General features: G+C 34.0%; 1 protein-coding gene across 1 annotated transcript in view; it reads left to right on the plus strand.

The window, feature by feature from the left end:
- The first annotated feature begins 5,954 nt into the window (after nucleotides 1-5,954).
- LOC105617191 (growth arrest-specific protein 2-like) overlaps nucleotides 5,955-11,705 on the plus strand; it is a 21,551-nt gene continuing 15,800 nt past the window's right edge. The window contains exon 1 of the mRNA XM_012198756.1: nucleotides 5,955-6,171. Coding sequence (XP_012054146.1) covers nucleotides 5,955-6,171 — 217 coding nt within the window. The remainder of the gene's footprint in view (nucleotides 6,172-11,705) is intronic.

The following is an 11,705-nucleotide window of genomic DNA, read 5'->3' on the forward strand; positions in this document are numbered from 1 at the left end:
CGTATATATATATATATATATATATATATATATATATATATAAATCATGCCGGAATTATAACTCGCTATAAAATAATCGATAAAGTGGTCGTTTAAAACGTAAACGTAGTAGCAACGTGTAATTCATGATAAAATATTACCAATCGGGAAACCAATTTGATAAGAAATAGGTTGATGCCAATTACAGAAAACGGGATTTATAAATGGGAGATTTAAAACGGTTTCTGTTGTTAATAAATGCTTGGAAAAGAATTTAATCATTAATCTAACATTTCTAGACAAGATGTTTAGCAAGGTCTGATTAAGATCGACCATTGAATGCGGACAAACGCGGGCAAATGTACGATTAATGATTGTGGCGCGCAACAAATGTTACCGCGGCGGATTACCGTTGGATCCACTGTACATACGTTCGGTCCGCAAGATTGTCCGTGAGATCTCGAGGATTGTTGTCGAGCGATTGTCACGCGACGTTCGTGCGTTACATGTGTCTCCTCGTAATAAGCTGTACGCCCACGCACTCGCGAGCCGGACGGACGTGCAGAACGTCCAATGATGGAAGCACAGCTTTCGCTACGCGGCTAATCCCGCGCGTATATATGTAAGTACGTATGCGCGCGTTGAGGTCTCTAATGGCGATCCAATTCGCCGCTCATCCTCCGATTAGACTCGATTGTTGTCCGGTCGTTGACTTCGGACACGGACTTTGGTGCATAATGCGCTTCGATTTTTTTCCGATCGATGGACCGTGCCTTTCGTATCATTCAATCTACTTCCTTCTCTTACGACTTGTGTCCATTTCTATCATTTAATATGTTACCTTTAAGAATGTATTGCACATATTTTTTGAAAAAATTAGATTTTTCTAGATACTGTGTTTGAAAATAATACAAACGTTCGACAGCAATTTAAAACCTGGATCAAAAATTATTTCAATAAGAAATAGACATGCTCTTTTAAAATTATAATTAAGATAAAATAAGACAATTTTCATTTAAATTAAAAAATTATATTGTTAAATATAATTGTTAGTATTTATGTTATTGAACTATTTGCATATGTATAACACCCATTTTTATCTGGAAGGTTCCAATTCCACTTTTTGCAGAGATTGTACACAATGATACATCTTTAATCTTGGTTTAACTTACTTTTGATTTTTTTTATTTAAACAATAAGAAAAAATAAAAAAGTAAATTAGTCCGTCGTTAATTAATCAGTTGTTTGTTTTTTAAGTTTCAGTTAAGAAATTAATGTCTAACGATTTTTTAAAACTTGCAGAACCATTCATGTTAATTGGATAGTTTTTTTTCATAAACGAGATATATACATATGTACTATATGTTATATATTATATCATTTATTATGACAGAAGAGAGATTACACATAATCGAAATGAAACTTTGAAATGCTAATGAGATTATGTTAGTAAATATTTTTCATGCTTTACGCAAATTATGTACAATGTGTGCATTAATTAAAGTAATCTCGTCCATCATATCGTGCTCTAAAATAGACAATGCATTCCATCAGAATAAAACTTTACAAAGTGTTGTTCTATCACGCTTAATGTTATTTATACGAGAAGCAGTGAACGGCTGCTCATGAAGATTGGCATCACGATTTTTGAATGTAGGCGTAAAGTAGCGCTATGTAATAACTATGCAATTACGCGTCCAGCTGCTGGATGTTGATAGAGCAACGCAACCGAGTCTATAAACTAATGCAGAGACTGAAAACGTATAAAGCGATGAAATTATGTCATCCCGTGGGCGGCCGTTACGTTATCTGGCGAAAAATAAAATCTTGACTAATGATGCTCATGCGGCGTTTTTTATCGATGTTTTTCAAATGGCGAAAGAAGAATCTTATAACCCAATCGATTATTTTTAGAACACAAACAGATTATTATCGTGAAATTAGTCTATGTATTCATTACAAAAAATAATAAAGTGATGTGAAAAGATACATTTGTATTTAATTTAGTGAATCGGATATATTAACGGTATACCATCTCGTTAATCTCTTGGTATCTCGATTTGTAAGTCATCTGTACAGCTGTTTAGTCATTTCTCGGCAGTTACACAATACCGTCTTTATGAATAACGTCTTTGAGAGTATCCGATAAAGCCGACATGGAACCGTCTCTGCGTTCGATAAGTTTTACAAATTAAAATTAAAGTTCACGGGCAGAACGATTTTGTTGAAGTATTTAAAAGTTTAGTTACAGATACAGTTTTGAAAATAATTTTGTTGAACTAATAATTATGTACGACACTTAAGCTGGTTGCTAGAATGTCAAAATTTTTTTGTAGTATTGCATCATCATGCTTTTCTACGCAGGAAACGGAGTCCGGTTGCATCAATTGAAATTCTAATAGAAAACGAAACACAAATCAGAATTTTATTTTTTATTGTTAAATCTATTATAATTCTAATTGAGATAATCAATAATGATGACGAGAATTCTGATTGATCAGAATTTATTAATTCATTTATTTTCAACCAGAAATTTTTCTCAATTTACATATAGTAAATATTTTGATGGTTCAACAAAATTATTTTCAGATCTATATTAGCTAAACTTTTAGATATTATAACTAAATCATTCTTTCCGTATAAAAGTTTGTAGCTATAGAAAAGTTTGTAGATCTAAACATGATTTTGTTGGACTAAAATTATATAGGACGTTCAACTGGTTAAAATGTCAAAATTTCTTGTAGCATTGTTCATCATGTTTAAGTTTCCTATATAATTATCTTGATAATTTAAAAAAATTGTTCTGAGATTTGTTGTGAGATTTGTTCATCTCTTTTTAGATACTTCAATAAAACTGTTCTTTAATTCCGTATGTGTGAGAGCATCGGTTCAGGAAGATAAATTCGTCTGAATTTGGCAGCGGGCTTATTCCAAGTTTGAGCACACAAATCTTTGATCAAGGATAATCATGTGTACGTTGCGTTTCCTTGCTAATTACACTTACAAACAACGTTCGGCAAGGAACTCAAGATGTTCAGTGTTTCGTAACGTTACAATACCGCTATACACGGTCTCTATTTCTTTCTCTTCTCAACGCTGTTCGCCGTATATAGAGATGGTTTCTCGTGTTCATTTATTTTTGCGTGGTTACGTAAATCTGATTGGGAATCGAGACGTTTGAGAAGCCTTAATGAAAACTTTAAGCTGAGATCACGCTAAATACCTTCGTAAAGATTCTCGAATTCTTCTTTCGAAAGCGATATAATTGCATGCCATTACTACTCGAGTACTTGAGAAATATCACGCGCACTTTCTGCGTGATTTACAACATCTTCATGCCGACCAATATTGACAGAGTCCAACGAAAGCATCGCTTTTCTCCTCGATGCATTAAGATTAATACTTTCGTTATTACTTAAAGTACAGAGACAATTCTGATTACTGCGGCTCTTGGAAAAACACTAAAATCAAAATGAATACGGAAAGAATAGTTTTGCTAAAATATCATAATGAAGTAACATATTTAAAAATTTAAAATATTATGAACATATTTAAAACTTATTTATTTAGATATAGATTTGAATATAATTTTATGTGAACTGTTAAAATAATTATATATACTGAAAAAAGTTTACTCTATCTTAATAAATATATTTTTCAATATTTGTAAATAAACTTTTACTTATAGCAAATAAATATTTACTCTAAACTAAATGAAAAAAAAAGATAATTAAATTAATGGTTCTTATATCAAATAAATATATTAACATTCAGTAAATGTTTTTACTTACAAATTTAAAAAATATTTATTAAGATATAGTAAACTTTTTTCAGTGTGGGACGTTCAAACAGTTTAAAATTGTTTGCAGCATTGCCATCAACGCTTAAGCATTCTACATAATTATACATGATAAAAAATTACGGTGAAAAAACTTATAATGATCTCGACATATTAATAATTTCTCCATTTCGCATGGATAGATGTCTAGGTCTCGGAAATTAATTAAACGATCTTGAAGCTGATATTTGTCCTAATCTAACTTAAGTATAATGAAAATGCTATTAATCGGGAAAACGAAGGATTGATCATCGCGATTTATAGAAATGTCTACCGTGATATATGTGAGAGGATATTTTCGCGCCCACGTGCGCATATGTTGAACGCATCGAGCTCAGCGACAATTTCATCTGCCCCGATCGAATGCCGAGTTTCACCGGTTTGCAAACTTGTCGTTTACCGTCATTCGTCTCGCTAGAGATTTCGATAAGAAAGTCGTGTCTCCTCGAGTTGTTCTTAATACCTACGAATCTGAGAAACGTGTTGACGCGATAATACATTGCGTTATGGATAATAGAGATAATCGCATAATATATCGATGCGGCGAAGGACGTTCGTAGGTTTATCCGTGAACATCGCATTGGGCGGTAATCTGTTTTCTCAGTCTAGAGACATCGATGTGTAATTCTTACATCAGCATTTTAGTATTGATAGAGCGATTAATAATTTTATCGTACAATGCATAGTCGTGCACGCAAAATGATATTTTGCTACTCCAGCTAGAATTATCGCTGTTTTTTGTATCTGATAGAAAATTATGTACAGAAAATTATACTGTATTATATTATTATGTTTACGAAAAAGAATTTATAGCACAAATTTAAATTCTATCTCTGTCATATTAGATTAGCAATATATCGCAGTATTTGCTAGAAATTTATCTATTTTAGCTAATTTTTCGTATTTAGATAGAATTTTCACTATAACTGTAAAATCACTTTTTTGAGTGAACGCGTAATTGAAAGCATTACCATATCGTACGAAACACCCAGAGAAAGATTTCTTTGATTTAAACATTATTTTTTTAATTAAATAAATAAATAAATTAAATAAATAAAAAATTTATTTGATTTAAGGATGTTCAAATCGAAGAAATTTTTTCATAATAAAGAAACATTTCTTTGAATCGAAGAATCTTTCTCTGGGAGAAGAAAAGTTTCTTCTCGTTGCAAAAAGATATAAAAGCACCTAATTAATTATTGGTGCGTGAGTGTTGATTCTTGATTTGAAATCATGTGCTTCTTCGGAAGCGAGAAGTAACGCTAACCCCATTTAAAAAATACTACATACTTTGCAAAATTCAAAATAGGCTCTACTTCATCGCTTGGTCTTTGTGAGTTGATAGACAGTTCGTGCTCGATACTCGCTCTTCAGACTCCTTTGTTCTTTAATCACTCGACTTCTTGAATTCCATTAATGCTCCCCCGTAGAATCGAAACACGCGATATAACAGCAAACGTAGACATAATTACCAGCAAGTACTTATTCGTATGCAGACGTTCTTCGTATCTCCGTGAAAAAATATGATTTTCAATTGAGAATTTTCTAACTTAATCCTAATCTAATGCCTACTTATCTTTTTGACTTTAATTCCGCTTTCGACTTTCAATTGCTCTTGTAAAGAGATATTTTTCAAGATATTCTCATCTTGAGTCTTGAATTATTTATAACTGTAAAGATAACAGCGGACAAGACATTCTTAAAAGAGAACCTTATTCGATAGGAAAGAAACTCCATCGTTTCGTTATGGTTTCTCAGAGAAATTGTAAAGGATCCTCTGCGCGCATAAGTGCACATTCATGTTCATCTATATCTCGAGTGTCTTATTCTTTCTCTATTTTCTAAAAAGAGATTCGTGTCACATCTTATCATCGCGCTCTCGCTTTCGATTAGCACTCTCGGTGTGCATTCAGTTTTTTGAATGCGATTTCGTTTTCTGCGATAATGATAGCCTTCTTTTGCTTTTCAGGCGGTACTTGATCGTAAGGTTTACGTCTCTACACGACATCGTTCTTGAATAGTCTGGGAGCTGTCGAAGAAAGTAAAGTGGGTCCTGGAAGAGGACCCAAGGAGAGCGAGGAGAGAAGCGTCGAGACAGGATCCGGTGTGCGGGAACGTCGGCAGGAGCTGCCTCAAAATGTCGTACGCCAATCGATTCCCATCCTCCCAGCACATCCGTTATCGCAGTAGTTGGGGACCTTCCTCGGTTTCTGTCTTCAATCACGCCGACGTACCGCGACCTTCGCCAGAGGAGGAAGAATTCGAGTTCTATCACGAGCGACTGCATTCGGCGCAGAGTCGTCAACTGATACCACTTCAGGAGGACTTGGCCGATTGGATCAACAAGACGATAAGTAAATACATTATTCACTGGAAATGAAGCGTATTTCTACGATGTGAGTATTGATCGGTAAGAAGAAAAAAAACTCGTCGGACGAGTTTAGGTTACCGCCAAGGTCGGCGAATGCCGTTTCATGAGAAATTTCGATAACGATTAGATATGACTCTTGCTAATTTATGGGAATAATCAATAGCTGAGGATCTATAGCTTACATGGAATTCGTAGACCGAAACCGAAATGACCCAGAACGTATTCTACGTCGAATTTCTCGATAGAACGCCTCCCACGAATTGCTTCCACCAAATTATAATAGGTTCGTGCTCGTAATTTTGTTGTTTCGATGCCACGTCACGCGAGTATTGCCGCGACATTGCATCGCGTGTTATCTTCGAAATATCGTTTTTAAAGTAAAGTTTGTCAAGAGCTTACTGAAATTGTGATAAGCACGTTTCTATTTATTAATGTCCAGAATGCATCACTCTGAAATCGTGCGTTTAGAAAGACAAATACACTGTTAGATATTGAAGGAGTAATTCAATTTCTTGAGTTAAATAATATTTTGTTATTTTTAACTTCTATGTCAAAATATAAATATCGTCCATGTTAATGTATTTAGTAAATAATAAATTAAATTTGAGTCAAATATATTTTCTTGAATTAAACTGTTTAACTCCATTATTTTAGTCAAGATAAACTGTATATTGTAGGATAGGAGCAGTGACGATCTCTGTAGAAAAATCATTCAAATTAATACAAAAATAACTTAAATTAGTAACTAAACTAATATAATTTGACATATGAATTTAACAGTGTATAATATTTGTACTAAATTATTATTAACCCTATTTTTTATATTTTTTTATTTTAAGAGTCTTTACTTGTTCATTAAAAATCTAATTTAATTTAATATTACTCCAATTTTAGCTAAGATTGCATTGAAAAAGAATCTGATAATAGTTATCCGCGATTTAGACCCGCGGTTTTAGTGTTAAATATAAATCTATTTCGCGAATTTATTTAATTCCCCAAAGTTTTGTAAAATATTAAATTAGATACGATATACATAATTACGTAAAAAATATTATAGTTTCTCATAACTCTTCCCGTCTGGCACTCTTAAATGCCGTGTAAGGCGCAAAAAGAAATCGGTGTGGCGTAACATCGTGTAACGACTCGACATTCGTGTCATGTTTGACCACATTTTTTTGCACTCTATCTGGCTTCGCCCGATGTGAAATCACCTTAAAAAGAGTCGGCGGCTTGCCGTGCCACGGGATGTGGCGTGCGCGTGCAAGTTTTATGCAGCTTTGATGTGTAAGAGCCAACACAAAAGTTAGCATCTGGCGCTACACGTGAGAAAGGATATTCATAATATTTCGCCTTACATTTCGTCATGTGTCGAGCTGCCATGTAAAAACGTGCGCACCATATGTACAAAATTTTACGAAGTTTGCTTGAATGTCGCAAAAACGTTCAAGGATGGCACCGTAATATGTCTGTAAATTGTTTCATAAAAAAATTTCACTACTTTACAAGCCTATTTAACAAGTCGTACAGAAGGAATAATTGTAAAAACGAACTACGTGTCACGAGATAGTTAGAACGACCTAAAAAATAACTATAGGATCAATAAGCAATTGTTCTGTTCACTGTTGTACGCGGAATATGGAAACGAAATATATTGCATGAAGATTATTATTATCGTATCTAAAGATACTAAATTTGGGAAGTTCGAAGTAGGTGAAAGTTTCCGCAATTTATTAGATTACATGAAGACTGCATTCCTGAAACGAGTACACGAGGTCATAAAACTTTTCTTTTGAATCTATCTAATCAATCGACCTTTCAATTTTATTGATTTAACCCTTCAATACCATTTTCGATCTGATATATGAGCCTTTTTTCTTATAAAATAGTTTCTTTCGAAACTTTTTATTAAAGATACATACATTCGCTCGATAGTGTTATATTCCTTAAAATTTGGCATTTCGATTGAAAAAAATGTTGTCACAATGTGTTCATTTTTATGAAAGTCATAAGCAATTAAAGTTGAGTTGGATATACTGTACACGGTATGTTACACTCGTAACAAAGTATTATAGTGTGACATTTTTGAAAGGTTAAGATAAGATTGATTAATCGTTTGATTTTATCAATTGTGCAACAGAAGTTAATTATTTCTGGTAACTGCAACCGAAATTAATTGTTATTTCGTGACATAATAATGTATAATGTATTGCATTAATTATTTTGGATAAACTTAATCGAGTAAACACACAAACACACACACACACACACACACACACACACACACACACACACACACACACACAAATTTTCTAAAAATATTTTCTAAAAAAACATTATTTAAGATTATGGAAGAGTGTTTTAAAAATTCCTGCTTAGTCTTTAAAACAAGAAGAAAGAAAGGTGAAATGTGACGAAAAGAGCAGTGATCCGTGATTCTTTTTCTACAAGGAACTGGAAATCTACCGATGGCTATCTAATTCTAGGCACGTGTGTGTGACCGCCTTTCTGAACTGCTAGTTTCCTAATACGGTACGAATACGAATTGATGCGTAAAATAGAATTGCCACGGTGTACCGAGCCTCGCGGAAAGTAGCAATTCTGACGCTGCACTGCATTTCACGTAACAAACAGACGCGGACTTTTCACTACGCTACCGATCTCCATTCTGACCTTGCACTTTTAGCAATTGATCTTGAGAATCACCAATTGCAATTGCAATTTTGTGTCGAGATTGTCTCTGAGATTGCCGCTCTAAAGATAATTTATTAATTCCCGTTAGATCGTAATTGGATCGCGTGCTGAATGAGAGATTAATGATGAAAACATTGCTACAACATCGCTAATAGTACCTTCCCACATAATTCGATTCACTTGCGATTGTCGCTTTGCCGTACTTTCACCTCTGATTGTATGTTACTACGTGGACACGATTAAGTGCACACATATCGATGACCAAGGAAAGTGCGTCCATAAAATACAGTTGGATGCAGTTTGGTGGACGGAATGTGCGAAAACGAGTGTGGTCTTGCGCGACCTCGAAGAATCCAGCTTTGCGATGTGGACCACCCTGAGAGATTGCGACACGAATATACGCCGAGAAAAACGAACGATACGTGAATGAACATCGAGCTCGTACATATATTTAGTCACAAAAGGCGATGCACATGAGATATAATTTACGTGACTCGCCTAAATCACGTCGCTTAAAATATATCTTTGATAAACCCCTAAATATTCGGTGGTAGTAAATTAATGCCGAATGACATTACAGTGTAACGTTTACGATACAATTATTTCGACTTAAAAACATTCGCGAAATTTTAAATTTATTAAACGCAAGATTTCAAGATAAGGAATTCCTGAATGATCGATAATGAAAATGTTTTTTTTTATTCATTCGTTCGTATTCTCAAACGTGAATGTTACTAGTGCTTCAAGCGCAGAAGACACATGTTTTATTCCCGAAGGGAGAAGCCACTCCTTCGCACATCTCGTATGCATGTATGCGCTGTAATTTTGCAAATTGTTTTCCTTTTCTTTGGTGTGTAATTTTGAAATCAACCTGGACTTTCTCTTTACTAGAGCATGAATTTATGAATCTACATGGACAAACAGCGACATCGATTATTTGCACTTTAGATGCGAATTAAATAAATGAAATTCGGCGAAAGGCTTTAAATCTTTTTGCTTTTTTAAATATCGTTTATGAAGAAAATTTAATACCCTTTGGCTGTTAAATAATTTATACATCGTTGATACATCGTATCAACAAGATATTCTAAGCGTGATTTTGAAAGGGACATACTTTCGACGAGGTGTAAATAAATAAAGAAAGGTATTTAATAAGTTTTCAAAGACAGCGAGAAAGGTTGAAATTCACTCGACCATTCCTAGCGTCATAAATATGTTTATCCGAGTTTGAGGAATAGATTTGCTCGCACAACTTTTTCGCCAAATACTGTCTAACGAAGATTAGGATTCTGAAATAGAAATGTAAGAATCTTTTGAAGAAAATTCGTTAAAACGCTAACTAATATTTTTCGAAATCAGTTCCTCTCGCAGTGTTTTAAAATAATTATTAGCATTGTTAAATTAACGATCAATTTAAGTTGTGATACTTTTATTATTCAATTTCTATTTATGATCATATTTAAATCTGATAGTATTTGGCGCAGAGTTTAATTGGAAAATATATATTAAAAAATTTGTAAATATTATTGGATACCACAAGATATTTCGACCGTATTAGTGCTTTTTATTTAAATAAAAATTTGTTAACTTCTAATAAAATTAGAAATGTTAAAATATTAATTTGATTCTTTATATTACATTTATAATATTTTACATAGATCCTTACCTAAAGATTTTATGAATAGAATTACAATAAGAAAGCAATAATACAGTCTCATTATAACTATTTAGATGGATACATAAGTTTCTCCTAAGAGGCTTACACAAAATGAAGATAGAGAGGAATGATATTCTCATTGATATTCAATGGTTGCCAAAGCATCATTGGCGACGTGAAAAAAATAACGCGACGGTCTTTCGTTACCCACGCGCGCCCTGCGCCTCTTACAGTTGCAAAGCCTCTGTGACTCAACCGGAAGTCGACTGGGCACCCCTCTTCCTTCATGCTACTTCTTCTCTTCTCTCTTCATCACATGAGCACCCAAAGCGCATTACGCATAATGGGCGTACGCTTTCCTAATACGCTTGCGCATCCGCGGGATACTATCGACTTGTGAGACGATACGGCGATCTAAGCGACGAAGACACTATCGCCTTGACACTTGACACGCGCCACTGATGATCCGATCGGCCATAAATCAGAAAGCGAAACCTTTGACTCGCCGCGCTAATTTATCGTCGCCGATTATTCTGCCGATATAGGCACCGCAGAGGTGACCGTTCATGGACTCGCAGACTCGAACGGATTTATCGTGGGATCCTGGTCGCGAGCTACAATATGCGCCGTTTAATAGAGGCATGCTTCTGAGCAAATCGTGATCGTGCTTCACGCTTTGGCCATGCTGCTGCCGTATTGCGTGGCAAGTAACTCAAAAATAGTGGCTCTATACACGACCAGATAAAGAACAGATATACACGCTCGGCATGTAACGAGGCGATAATCGAGACATTCACGAATATCACGAGTTCGAAAAGAATTTATCATTTCTTAACCCTTCTGTCAATGTATAATTTTTTCCTATCTTAATAAAAAGATGTGCAATGTTTCATAAGATTCCCATATAGGGTTTTATTATATCTGAATCACAAAATAAGACGATATGTACATCTTTTAAAAAAAGATTATGATCTGAAGGAGGAGTATAATTTTTCTATACGTTAAATGTAGGTATTTTTTTTAATAAAATAAAATTTCTAGAACATAATTTTATTAATAATTCTTATTAATATAATTTATAAATATAAAATTTTAATTAATGATTAGAAGTTTTTAACGTTAATTNTTCTAAAAAGTAATAATTGTATACTTTCGTTAAAAACTAAAGA

Source organism: Atta cephalotes (genome assembly GCF_000143395.1).
Source record: "Atta cephalotes unplaced genomic scaffold scaffold00012, whole genome shotgun sequence".
In the NCBI taxonomy this organism is placed as follows: Eukaryota; Metazoa; Arthropoda; class Insecta; order Hymenoptera; family Formicidae; genus Atta; species Atta cephalotes.